Source organism: Ascaphus truei, chromosome 1 (genome assembly GCF_040206685.1).
Source record: "Ascaphus truei isolate aAscTru1 chromosome 1, aAscTru1.hap1, whole genome shotgun sequence".
Classification (NCBI taxonomy): Eukaryota; Metazoa; Chordata; class Amphibia; order Anura; family Ascaphidae; genus Ascaphus; species Ascaphus truei.
The window spans coordinates 459,798,658-459,813,307 of NC_134483.1; the positions used below are offsets into that span (position 1 = coordinate 459,798,658).

At 39.6% G+C, this 14,650-nt stretch overlaps 1 protein-coding gene across 5 annotated transcripts in view; it reads right to left on the reverse strand.

The window, feature by feature from the left end:
• Positions 1–14,650, reverse strand: part of TUSC3 (tumor suppressor candidate 3) — a 369,252-nt gene that overhangs the window by 52,331 nt on the left and 302,271 nt on the right. For all 5 annotated transcript variants that reach the window (XM_075565925.1, XM_075565910.1, XM_075565918.1 and 2 more), the window contains 2 exons: positions 8,355–8,418; positions 2,057–2,131 (listed from right to left, as the gene is read on the reverse strand). In XM_075565925.1, coding sequence (XP_075422040.1) covers positions 2,057–2,131; positions 8,355–8,418 — 139 coding nt within the window. The remainder of the gene's footprint in view (positions 1–2,056; positions 2,132–8,354; positions 8,419–14,650) is intronic.

Below are 14,650 nucleotides of genomic sequence, written 5' to 3' on the forward strand. Positions count from 1 at the left end.
TTACGGAAAGTAGGTTAAAGGCTGACATTAATTAATCTCAAAAGAAGAATTCATTATGTCAGTATGCTGTAGTTTAATATCAGATTTTAAAGACTGACTTCATGGAGTTACTGTGGATACAAATGATGTGTGTGTGTGTGTGTGTGTGCGTGCGTGCGTATGTATGTATGTATGTATATATATATATATATATATATATATATATATATATATATATATATATATATATATTAAAGAGCACCTTAACCACAATGCCTTGTACCCTCTTCACGAAAGGGTTGAGAAGCTCTTACATGGCAAAGCATTTCCAGTATATGTTGCTAAAACTTGCAGTAATAGTTTAATATAAAGTAATGTTAAATAAAATATGGGAGGCATGCACAGACATCAAGTGTGTGGTATCCGAAATAATTGGTTTCTATATACAGTAGTACCTGTTGCCGTTACATACATGTGGTAAGCGGCTATGTGGCACATGAACAATTTGATTGGTTGATTTACCACATATTAACTGCTTGTACAATGAGATAAGGCATTGCACATCCTTTCAAAATACTTCAGTCGACAGAGAAGATGTGTAAGAAAGAATGTCCACTATCAATTAAGAAATATTGTAGAGGAGATGATTTGAATATTGATTTGATGATTTTATCTTCAAGCTCTGCACCACTCATACAGTACATACAGAATTTATCATCTTAGATCTGACTCCAAAAGGCTGTTCGCGGTATCACGGTTCAACAAAGAATTTGGTCTCTTCTTCTCTTACCGTGCACCTCAAGACTGGCACAATCTACCAGAGGCTATCAAAACCGCCTCCAGTTTAAATAATTTCAAGACTTCAGCTGTCTCTCACTTGAATTTTGTCTGTATCTGTTACATACGCCCATAATCATATTATCTCTAAATGTCCACAAATGTTTGTAAATTGAACGTATAATCTCTGTTCATTTAATGTAATGATGTATTGTGACCATAACTCTGTGCCCAGGTCATACTAGAATACGTGAGGTAACTCTCAATTTATTATTTCCTGGTGAAACATTTCCTAAATAAAATAAATAAAGCAACAGGTGATCAATGGCTTAAATCAATGTTAAGGATAAATCGATGGGTTAGGCCTGATTTGAGGCAGTTTTATTGTTACTTTTTGGAGGGGGTCGTGAAGTGGCGAAGATAGGATTATTTTTAAAACAACGAGTTTTTGGGAGCTTTCTTTGTAATTGTTGGGTTATCTAAATTGGTGGTTGTTAGGTGTGTTGGGGTTGAGTGTGGTAGTGGGGTGGGTAATGGAGTTAGATGCCCTGGGACAGGGAGGTTGGGGATATACCCTTGTTTGCCATAGGGGTTTGTGGCCTCTTTAGTATACAAGGTGCGGTAGTTAGTGTAGTCGTGCTAGACGTGTGTTGCACATGAATAGCTCACAATGTATTTACTAAGGGGTTAATATATATAAACATTGATAAAAGTTTATTTCATTTTGTTTAGTTTTATCCTCTTTTCTGGATATTCTCACTCCAAACCCTATTTCGGGGTCTGGATGGGAGTGACGTCCAGACTGAAATAATGTATTTATTTTAAAAAAATATTTAAAGATATGCAGCATTATTCTAAAATAATGCAATATTAAACATATGCCTATGAGCTCAATTACTGCATTTTTAATCTGCATATAATTCCATTAAGAAAAATTATGTCTAGTCCTGTTTTAGGTAGTATCATGTTTTTTAACCTGAGTTAATAGACCTTAATGAAGATAGGTCTAAAAGAGCTGCACAGTGGTAAACCAATAATGATAATAATTTCTGATATTAATACACTGTATTCTGTTAATAAAGTTTCTGTCCCCAGAGTGAACACTTAACAATTGAGCACTGTAAAATGTACCCAGGGGAAAAGATTTTCTCTGGAGTCTTAAATGCTTAGTACTATATACAGTCAGTAAGGCTGGCTTTTCCCTTTGAAGTACTGTAGATTTACAGTCTGATCAGTAAGATGCATAGTACAGTATATATATTTTAGACATTGCTAAAGTATGGATTGCCAGACAACTTACTTCTTCTTTTTCCAACATCCCCTTTAGATGTTGCAGCTTCATTCAGCAGAACCATTCCCATAGTGATAGCAGCATCTGTAATTGTAGTCAAGGAACAACAAAAATGTGCATCCCAACAAATTAGAACACGCAGACATATATTTATCTATTTATCTATATATAATATATAGACATTTTTTATTAATAAAGCAATTAGGAGAAATATGTACCGCATTATAAAAAAAAATTTTTTTTGATTATATACACTATATGTATAAAATTACTCTAAAACACTGAAAGACAAATTAAATAGACTTGATGCAAATATTTAGACCCAAATAAAGTAAACTGCTAGCAAATGATACATATAGATCCTTTTGTGCCATTACAAACAGACAGATATAATATAGAAGTCCATCTAACAGAGCCTTACCCAAAATTGTAATAGGTACTGTATACTGAGTAATTATCAGTTTTGAAAAGTTGACTGTTGGATATTTTATATAACACTCAATAGACTGTACAGTACACGCAAATGTAGCAGCCATTATTACCCCCACATATTATCTGCTTAATCATTGTTTTCAACAGCACTACTGTTAAATAAAACATCAGCATTAACGCAATGTGTTGCATTAATGGGTGTAATAACCTCAGCTTCCTCTGTACCTTCTTATGGAATAAATGCATAGGATTCAGGAAATAATTATACGTTTGCAAGCAAGGAGTTGTAAAGTCTGCAGAAAATACTATTAAAATTGGCCTTATGGTTACGTGTTACATTTTAATTTTATTTGCATATTGTGCTCGAATTTTCTGTATGTATTCCCAGTTATGTTCTCCCAATTAATATAAACTGTTTATTATTAACAAGTATAGTTGTTAATGTTATAATGTTATACTAAAGTTGTGCAGAGAACAAGATATGTAATTAAAACTTACCCCAAATATGTTAATTATAAAATTAATGCTCATAGAATTAGCGACAGATGGTACTTGTCCAGAAGACAAATGATTCACTAATTGATTCTAGATGCCTTGCTACAAGATTGGTCATTATATTATTGGCAGATGATATAAAAGAGAGTGGAACATATTTTAGTTACTATAAATATGTTATTGCAACCCAAGAGGGCAGTTATAAAAAGTGTGCAGTCTCATAAGAAAAGATTAAGCAGTCATTGACGGTAAAACATCAAAAAAAATGTCCATAACAGGACTGTTTTAAGCAAATATTATTTTTTGAAGTGAAACTTCTTTTGCGGCGTGAATATAGTTGATTGGAGACAGAAGTCAGTGGTGACGGAGGTGACATCACTCCTGGCAGAAGAGGCCGTCAATGTTGCCAGCTTTCACCAGGAGAAGTCACCGGGTAGGAGGCAGCACTGAGAAAACACACACACCCCTCTCCCCGAGATAAAGGCGCTGTGTCCCCGCAGATCCGCCAGGGGAGGAGAGAGGGAGGGGGGCTGCTCCGGTCCGGTAACGGGGAGGAGGGGGAGGGTTGAGCACGCCACGTCCCCCGCAGCTCCGCGTCCCCTACAGCACCGCATCCCCTGCAGCACCCCCAGAGGGAGGGGGGACTACAGTGCTGAGCGCGCCGTGTCCCCGTAGATCAGAGGGAGCTCAGAGGGGAGGGAAGGGGTTGTCCTCGGAGGGGGGGGGGGGAAGCACTTGGAGAGCCTGCAGGACATGCTGAGCCCACTCTCCACCCCAGCGCCACACTGACACACACTGACATACACAGACACAAACATACACACTGACTGACGTGTGGGCGCTCACACACACACCGACTGATGCGCACACACACACACACACTCCCACTGACTGATGCGCGCACACATACAAGGAATTCACAGTTACTTGAAATATAGAAGTGCAAATAGCTAAAAGACGCGTTCTAGGTCAAACTTCTTTGCGTTTGGCACTGAAATTGTGTTTTGATTTTTAATTAAAAACATCACCATCACAAATACAATTTTTGTGACAAAACACAAAGAAGTTTCACTTAAAATGCGCGTGCTCGGCACACACATACTTTTGAAGTGAAACTTATTTAGCGGCATGAATGTAGTTGATTGGATACGGAAGTCAGTGGTGACGGAGGTGACATCACTCCTGGCAGAAGAGGTCATCAGTGTTGCCAGCTTCAACCAGAAGTCACCAGAGAGGAGGCAGCGCTGAAAAAATACACACACACTACCCGAGATCTGGGCACAGTGTCCCTGCAGCTCCACCAGGGGGAGGAGAGAGGGAGGGAGGCTGGTCCGGTCTGGTGACAGGGAGAAGGGGGGGGGGGGGATTGAGTGTGCCACGTCCCCAGCAACTCTGCATCCCCCGCAGCTCTGCGTCACCCTCAGCACCACATCCCCCGCAGCTCTGTGTCCTCTGCAGCACAACATCCTCCGCAGCACCGCCGAGGGAAGAGGGGGGGGGAAAGAGCACTGAGCACGCTGTTACTCGGATGGAGGGAGGGGGGACAGTGCTGAGCGTGACATGTCCCGTGTCACCTTAGATCAGAGGGAGGAAGGAGAGCGCCGAGTGCTCCATGTCCCCATAGCCCTGAGGGAGGGAGGGGGGAGAGCGCTGAGCGCTCCGTGTCCCCGTAGCTGAGAGAGCTCAGGGGAAAGGGAAGGGGAGGAGAGCACTTGGAGAGCCTGCAGGACATGCTGAGGGCACTCTCGACCCCATTGCCACACTGACACACACAGTCACACACACAGTGACACACACACTGACTGACGCGTGCACACACACACTGACTGACACGTGCGCGCACACACACTAACTGACTGAAGTGTGCGTGCGTACACACACACATACACTGACTGATGTGCACACACACTGACTGGCGCGCACACACACATACACACCGACTGATGCGCGCACACACACACACTGACTGGTGCGCACACAACCTGACTGACACGCGCGCACACACACACACTGACTGACGTGTGCGTGCATACGCACACACTGACTGATGCGCACACACTGACTGACTGGTGCGCACACACCCTGACTGACACGTGCGCATACACACACAAACACACAGACTGATGCGCGCGCGCACACACATAGTGACGCACACACGAGGAATTCACAGTTACTTTAAATATAGAAGTGCAAATAGCTAAAATACGTGTTCTAAGTGAAACTTCTTTGCATTTTGGCACTGAAATTGTGTTTTGATTTTTAATTAAAAATATCACCATCACAACTACAATTTCTGTGACAAAACACGAAGAAGTTTCACTTAAAATGCTGGGCACACACACTTTTGAAGTGAAACTTCTTTAGCGGCGTGAATGTAGTTGATTGGAGACGGAAGTCAGTGGTGATGGAGGTGACATCACTCCTGGCAGAAAGGCCGTCAATGTTGCCAGTATAGCCATGGCTGGTTTATGGCTACCAGACTGCCCTTCTCCTGGCAGTAAGCCCTAGGCTGCCAGGACAAATCCTGGGTTTTCCCTACCCCTAGCAGCTTCAGTGAGTCACAAGGGAGGTGGTGCAACTAGGCCTGTACTTAAGGGGCTGCACTACCAAATTAGGGGAGTGCAGTGTGAGACTGTTCCTCTTACTCCACCAGGGAGTAAAGGAAGAGCTAGAACTGCTTCAGGTGCCCTAGGCCTGGATTGAATGTACAGGGAAACATCCTGAGGGTGAAGGCCCTAAGAAGTTCCTGTTGTTGTGTATGCTGTGCAGTCTGCAGTGTGCAATAAAGTGTTCCTGTTTAACTATACCTTCCTGCCTGAAACTGCAATCTATCAGTGGAAGGCTAAAGAAACTCTCCTGCAGGGATTGCTCCCCTCATCCCTGGGGCCTGCAAGAGATGGATGCGCTGTCACCGTGAGTACGAATCAGGTATTACCCCAGAAGCCTGTTCTGACATCCCCTACCACCATGCGGGAGACTCAGATCCACTGTGAGCCAGCAGGTATACACTACACTCCATGCAGCAGCAAAATCTCCCAGAGGGGGGGTGGGGTGGTGGGGGAAATATGTGTTACACCAGCTTCCACAGGAGGAGCCACCAGAGAGGAGGCAGCGCTGAAAACACACACACCTCTCCCCGAGATCTGGGCACTGTGTCTCTGCAGCTCTGCCGGGGGGCCACGTCCCTTGCAGCTCTGCATCCCCCACAGCACTGCGTCCCCATGTTCCCTTAGATCGGAGGGAGAGCGCTGAGTGCTTGGTGTCTCAATAGCTCTGAGGGAGGGAGGGGGGAGAGTGCTCAGCGCTCCATTTTCCTGTAGCTCTGAGAGAGCTCAGGGGGGGGGGGGGGGCAGGAGAGCACTGACCGTGGTGTCCTTGGAGTGGGGAGGGAGCGCTTGGAGAGCCTGCAGGACACTCTGAGCACACTTTCCACCCCAGTGCCACACTGACCCACACACACAGTGATCCATACACAAAGTGACGCACAAACTGACTGATGTGCTCACACACACTGACTGACGCATGCACGCACACACACACTGACCGTCATGCACACACACAACTGACTGACGCGCACACACACACTGACTGGCGCGTACACACACTGACTGGCGCGCACACACACACACACTGACTGGTGCACACACATTGACTGACGCACACACACACACACACACACACTAACTGGTGCGCACACACACACTGACTGGTGTGCACACAGACACTGACTGATGCACGCACACACAGTGATGCACACACACACATGAGGAATTCACAGTTACTTTAAATATAGAAGTGCAAATAGCTAAAACACGCGTTCTAAGTCAAACTTCTTTGCGTTTTGGCACTGAAAATGAGGGGTTTTTTTTAATTAAAAACATCACCATCACAAATACAATTTCTGTGACAAAACACAAAGAAGTTTCACTTAAAATGTGCATACTCATCACACACACACTTTTTTTTTTAAAGAGAGGATTTAGAGACAACCTTTTGTACTGTAAGACAAAAATATGCTCTCTTAATTTGGCATTTAATATGCAGTCAATTATTTTCCAGATAAATGGAAGAAACTTTTTATTTAAGCTTCATTCATGTAATACATCTAAATCTGTTATAACCACAGACCAGATATTGGGGTCCAATTACTTCAAATTAACTCAAAATGACAGCTACAATGCTGTGTGCTGCACCTATCCATCTTCTATTGGGGCAAAACTGATGCAAAGTAGCTGGCTAAATTGACACACATTCTCCATAGTACAGATCAATTTAATTTTTATAAAGTTGATAATCAAAGTCAAGGTTAAAAACCACATACAATGTGTAAAAACTTTAAAGCATGTAGGTATATAATGTTACCACTCTCGAACTCCTGGAACTGATGACCGGAGAGCTGTGGTGAATAAACTCTTCATCTGATATTTAAATATCCATTTGTATCGGTATGTAGAGGAAAAGACCTGTATTTTTACCACAGTATCGCAGCCAGAAAGCCCTCCTCGTCTAACGTCACGGGGGGGGGGGGGGTTGATGTGTCACAGGAACAGCTGTGACTTGCAGTCTTAAGAACAGGCTGATGTTCAAGTATTGAAAGCACCAATAGAACATATGTCCCACAAACAGCTGATTTCCATGAGATTTAAAAAATAAATTTCACTCTCTTTGTTACAAAACTGGTGTTTTGGTTTACCAGAATACACCACAAATGAGACACAAATTTCTCTTGGCCTCATCGGTGACTCAAGTGGTTAATAAATTACTGCAACCCTACCAGGTGGAATGGTAAAATACATTATGTACACAATAACTGGAACATGTTATAATCTAATCTGTCATTTGTTTTACATTCTCATTGGGTGGTAATATGATGGTTAATGTTGTTGGGGCCATGATGTTGGGACTTTACATTGGTTGATCTTACTGTAGAGTACATCATGTGTTTAGTAACTATGTAAAGAATGCCAATATTAAAGTTATTAAGAATAGTAAAATGTATTACAGTATTCTTAACAATGTCTTTTTACCACCACAAAACCCTATAGTTCATAAATAAACATATACAAATGATCAGGGAAGGTTAAATCATGCCGTTTTTGCACAATGAAAACATTTCTTATTGGAAGAGCAGTGTACAGATGTAGCAGAAATTATTGTACGCATTGATGCAAGGCATGGCATTATCGCTGGCACGTTATTTAACAGTAGTGCCATTGAAAATAGTGGTTAAAGAGGTAAAACAAGTGTTATTTAATGCAATATTTTGTTTGTTGACTTGCAATAATGCAGGGAATAATGTCTGTTAACTATTTATGAAATATCAATGTAACATATTTCTTTCGTTTCCTTCATACCCCTTAAGTTCACATCAAAAGGATACTAAGCAAAAGAATAATGTGTGATTCTGCAACAAATTGGGCTTGGCTGCTTCCATGGATATAGCTCTGAAAACAAACAAACAAAAAAACATTACATTAGCATTAATCAAAACATTACTATCTGTCAAAGCTAAAAGATGAGGTGGCCTGTTTTATTCAAGGTGTTATCCTTTACACATTTATTGCAAACATTGAAATTACTTATTTGACTTACTGCAATACTATATTTGTTATCAAAGACATTTAAAGTTCTTTGTTTTCTGGTGATGCATTTAGACTTACTCAGGAATGTAATGATTGCAAATCTATGTATGTATGTATGTATAACTTTATTCATGTAGTGCCCACAGCTGTACTCAGGGATTTTTAAAAGAAACAATACAGTACAGGGAATTATAATACAGTAAGTGAAACAAACAAAATCAGACTATAGGAAAGGAAATTGCTGCCCCGGAGATTTTACAATCTAAGTGGTATGTTGGGGAAATTGCAGAGACAGCAGGTGAGAGAACAAGTGCTGTAGATGGCAGTGCTTGGCCACAATGGTTGGTAGGAGCGACTTTGGGTGTGGGACCGTAGTCATGAGTCTAGGCTATTGAAATACTTAATTTCAGAGGTGAGTTTTAAGGCTTGACTTAGAGATGGTGAGAGAAGGGGCTTGGCATATACTGAGTGTGGGAGTGAGTTCCACAAGTAAGGGGCAGTGAGGGAAAAAGATTTAAGGTGAGAGGAAGAAGTAGAGCATAAAGGGTTGGAAAGGGGATTGTTGTGCATACAGTAGAGTGCAGCAGACGAGCAGGGGCATAATGAGAGATCAAAGCTGATATACTGCATAGGGAGGAGCAGATGAGTGGAGAACCTTGAAGGTAAGGAGGAGAATTTTGTAGCTGATCCAAAATTTTATGGGCTTACTCACAGAGCTACATGAGTGTATTATTTAGTGAATTTCCTCCATATTGCTTAGATTGTCTATGTTTTCCCCAAAATGTTTTCTTTTTTTATTATGGTACCAGAAATTGAACAAAGAAAAATTACCTTCTTTTACATTTGAGAAATAGGGATAACAGGAAATAAATGTAATGGTTTCAAAGTGTTTTTTTCATCAAACCAGCATTGCTACATCATTAAAATAAACAGTGAAGCATATAAGAACAAACGGCAGTCTACTGTGCATTTGTGTATTTACTAAATGGTTTGCAACAGGCATGGTCCAGATGTTTCAAAATCCCACATGGCATACAATCTGTTTGTTCTGAAATTATTTTTGGTTCTTTAATAGATAACCAACTCATAACATCCCTTTTAAGTTTAAACATACTGTAGGCTTTAGGTAAGTATTTTTGTCATACAACTAAATTTCAAAGCAAATTACAGCCTACTTTGAACAAAAGGGTGCTTAATAAACTGTGCTCACCTCTAAGTTTTAAAATAAACAGATCTAAACAAAGGCATATGGTTTATGTCCCCAGGTGGCCATCTTGAACAACCATGCTGTTTTAGTCCCTTTAGAAAAAGCTAAACAAATGTCTGCAGTTAGGCTTTTACAGGCAGACAAAACTGTACAGTAGTTAGTTGAGATTTGCAAACATCTGTACACCTTAGAAAGTGTGTTTAAGATTTTTTAATAATGATTTTTTTAGATGCATAAGTAGCCACACAGTGCAGTATGTGACTTTTCTGAATGTATTGGTACACAAAACTTTCCAGAGAAAGTACTGTATTTGTAGTGCTTTGTGCAAAATGAATATTTTTAACTTCTTACATTTTTTTTAATTTTATTATTTTTTTACTGTGTTTTACACATGCACGCTAGTGGTTTTGGTAATGCCTAAAGTCTGACATCTGAGATTTGAACCAGTATCATTTTGAAAAATACACAATTTGTTGTTATAAACCAGTGGGATTGAACATTCAACAGTGGACTCAGCATTGGGCTATTCTTTTAACATAACATGACTATAATGGTTAGCATGTGTGATTGTTTTATTCACTACAGAAGCATTTGCTTAAGCTGTTTCTCCATGTTTCTATTACGCGATGGATGTCTGACACTTGAAGTAATGAGGCCCAAGACTTGAGGTCAATATTGGTGATGTTGTCACACTAGACTATTGGAGGTCCCGATATTGTATATATCAGTACATGTCTTTTGGATTTCAAATCATTTGTACATCCCTACAGTGGTCATGACTATCTGGATGCTGTACATACCTTTTACGGATATGTGACTTAAGAAACTCTTTTACTATACGTTTATTGATATACCACACAGTTAATGAAGTCAATTTAGGCCTATATGACTTTCTGGGTACATACTACCGATCCCTAATATTTCAGGTCAATATAAGTGAGCTCTTGTGCTGTAGACCTTTCAGGGTTTGTATTAGGTATATACTTCCAACTTACCCACATTCATGTATATACAGTATATGGGAACTGTATATTCATGATGAAAGTACATTGTATAGGCCGCACTACATTATGTATTAAATGAAATGCGGACTTGACTACGTAGTGGGTGCTGGGGAACAATGAAGAGACCCCTAATCTCTCATAAGGACAATATAGAACAAACAACGTGTTCCCCGCACTCCAAATATATACGAGATAGTAAGTGATAGTTGAAATACTGATGTGAAAGAAAAAAAAAAACGTGCTTTGTAGGTGGTCACTGCAACAGGAACTCAGCCAAAGAAGTAAATAAATAAAATCAGCTTTATTAAACTAGAGTGCTGCACATCACAAGAAACACCTCTGATGCGTTTCGTTCCGTGTTGGAACTTTATCAAAGAGTAAAAAATCTCTCAACACTGATATCTTATATATACAGATCCTCTCCCATGATTGGTTGAAACATAATTGCAAACAGGAGATGGCAATCTTTTAATTATGCTAATGGGCCATAGGAGGACACAGAGACATCAGTGTTTGGATTGGACAAACTACAATAATCATGAAATGTGAACAATTCAAAATTAAACATATAAATTAAAAAAAAACAGCAAGTGAATAGCAGCATTCATGATATAAATGAAATATCATATATGTACAAACATGGAAGAAAAAAGAAAACATATAAAATTATAGCCATATGGAAAAGAACAGAACCAGAATATAGCATAGTTGATCCCTTGGTGATATGTTAAACTAAAGATATAAGTGTAACTACATACCATCTGTAATAGCAAACCAATATAAGTATCAAAACCTTGGTTATACAATACTTAAAGGAATAATACATAACTCTTATAAGGGAAGTCAAGGTAGTAGGCAGATATATGACAAAAGATTAACCCTTATGATGATATATAAGATGTATCAAGAGATACACTCCCAAGACTCCACACATAATTAACCCTGAAGGAAGTGTTTTAACTCCCAATCAAGGTTAATCCCATGGGGGTGGAGAGTGTTGAGAGTGTATATCCAATACATCTCTTGTTTGTTAAGTACATTTTCCCTATTCCCACCTCTGGGGTGGCATGGTATATGTTCTATAGCTTTAAATGAGAAATTATTAATATTGCCTTCAGGACATGATGTAAAGTGTCTGGGCACAGGGTGATTTAAATCTCTCTTTTTGATTAGCCGTACGTGTTCAGCAATTCTGGCTTTAAGGGGTCTTGTAGTGCGACCCACATATTTATGTCCACAGCCGCACTGCAGGACATAAATGACATAACTAATGTTACAATTGAGAAATGTTTTGAGATAATATTTATTATGATCTGCATTATATAAAATGTATTTAGTTTCGACTGTGTATCGACACATAGAGCATTTGCCACATTTGAAAAATCCTTTTGGAATGCTTTTAACATTTGGAAAGTTGGACCTAGAGTCAAACATGCTAGGAGACAAGTGGAAGGCTAGGGTTTTAGCTTTGCGGTACGAGAATCTAGGACCACTCTCCACAATACTGCGAATATCCTTGTCCAACAACAATGTGTGCCAATGCTTGGCAATGATATTACAGATTTGTTGTGACTGCGAATTGAATGTACTAATGAACATAGGACTATTCGCCCTATAAGAGAATGATAGCAATTTTCTCTCTCTTTTTGATTGAAAATTTTTACTTTTTTTACACATAAGAGTGCCTCTATCCATAGCATCTGCCTTATTGAATGCTGTAGCAATATCTATTGCAGAGTAACCCCTTGCTAGAAATCTGTCAGACATCTCTTTTGCCCGAGACAGGAAGACCTCATTGTCAGAGCAAATTCTTTTTAACCTGACAAATTGAGCCCCTGGAATGTTTTTAATCAGAGAGCGTGGGTGACAGCTTTGTGCGCTGAGAAGCGTGTTTCTAGAATTCTGCTTCCTGTAGATGTCTGTTTTTATGGTCATATCATTGTCAACATACAGGAATAAGTCTAAAAAGTGGATATGATTAATATTATGTTCAAAGGTGAATTTAAGGTTATAATCATTAGTGCTAAGATAATCAATAAAAGAAAAAAGTGAATTTTCATCCCCCTTCCAAATAAAAATCAAATCGTCAATATATCTCCCATAATAGACAATATTTTGACGAAATGAATTGTGACTGTGATAAATAAATTGTGATTCCCAAAAACCCATAAATAAATTTGCGTATGAAGGTGCAAAACTCGTGCCCATAGCAGTGCCTAATATCTGTAAATAAAAGTGCGAGTCAAATAAAAAATAATTGTGCGTGAGTAAAAAGGATATAGATTCTAATAAAAAGGTGCAATGTGCAATAGACAACGTGGATAAATCAAGAAAATATTTGATGGCAGCAAGGCCGTGCTGGTGTTCAATGATAGAATACAGGGAGGTCACATCCATAGTGACCCACCTGTATTCCTTGTGCCAAGTGAGTTCCTGTATGTTGACAATGAAATCCGTTGTGTCCCTTATGAAGGACGGTAACTGGAATACAAGGGGTTGTAAAAACCTGTCCACATACCGCGATAACCCATCTCCCAAAGATCCAATGCTCGCAACTATAGGACGACCAGGAGGGTCGACCAGCGATTTATGGATCTTTGGGAGATGGTGAAATATCGGAATCACGGCATGCGGACAGGAAAGAAAATCAAACTCTTTTTTATTGATTACATTTAGAATTTTGCCCATGTCTAATAACTCTGTTAATTCAAGGTGATACTTGGATGTAGGATTGCTTTTAAGAAGCCTATAAGTAGTGTTATCCTTCAATTGTCTCATAGCTTCACAATGATACTGGTTTGTTGACATGATAACAAGAGCACCGCCCTTATCCGCATTTCTAAGAACTATGTCATGATCTTTTTTAATGCGAGCAATTTCTTGGATCTCAGTGTATGTAAGATTTCCTTTTTTGATGTTGGAACTAGAAAACCCTTTTGCTAGTATACGTAAATCACGTTCAACCAAGTGTTCGAATGTAGTAATAGATGGACCTCTATTGAAACTGGGACAGAATAAAGACTTTGGACGATAACCAGAATCCTCATGGCCAAAAAATGATTGAGAATGTGTCATGAGGGGTTCGCCTTGTAGTTCCAATAAGGAGTCCATATCGGAAAGCACACAGTGTTCCTGAAAATTCAAAGTCTGTATGTCCTTGATGGCAGGAGAACTAATTCCTCTGGTGGAATCCTCCAAGATGTTGGTATTTTCCAAACTGTTCTTGGCAGCAAACATCTTTTTTAAAGTTAATTTCCGTGTGAATTTTTGTAAGTCTATTACGGTTTCAAACAACTGGAAGTTTTGGCTCGGCGCAAATCCCAAGCCTTTATTGAGGAGGGACAGTTGGTCTAGGGTTAATCAACACCGGATGTACTTATGTGCTTGACGTACTATTTGAATATACACTATTCAGTCTTCACGTAACCTGTATAAATTAATACAGATTTTTTAGCAGTTGTTATTAGCCTAGTTGTTATCCGCCTATTTCATTCTGGATTCATTATGTTCCAGATTTGTTTTTTGACTTTATAGAGTGGAACTATACAAAGTGTAGAAACTAGAGCTTAACAACTACCGTGTGTATTATTCATGTCTGTTTGTTTGTGTATCACATTCACCTTTTGGTCATGGATTCTATCTTACCAATAATACCTTTTATGATTACTAATAAATTGGTTTTAACTACAGTACAATCAGCTTTACTATCTTCACACACTGAGTTCTTTCAAGAGGGTTCCCTTTGTTCGTGTTTTGAAAATTATATCAATTGTAAGTCTACATTTGTAGTATACTTATTGGAGTGCCCGTGTGGCTTTCAATATGTAGGCCGTACTTCAAGACCATTAAGAGTAAGAATATTAGAGCATTTAGGTAATATAAG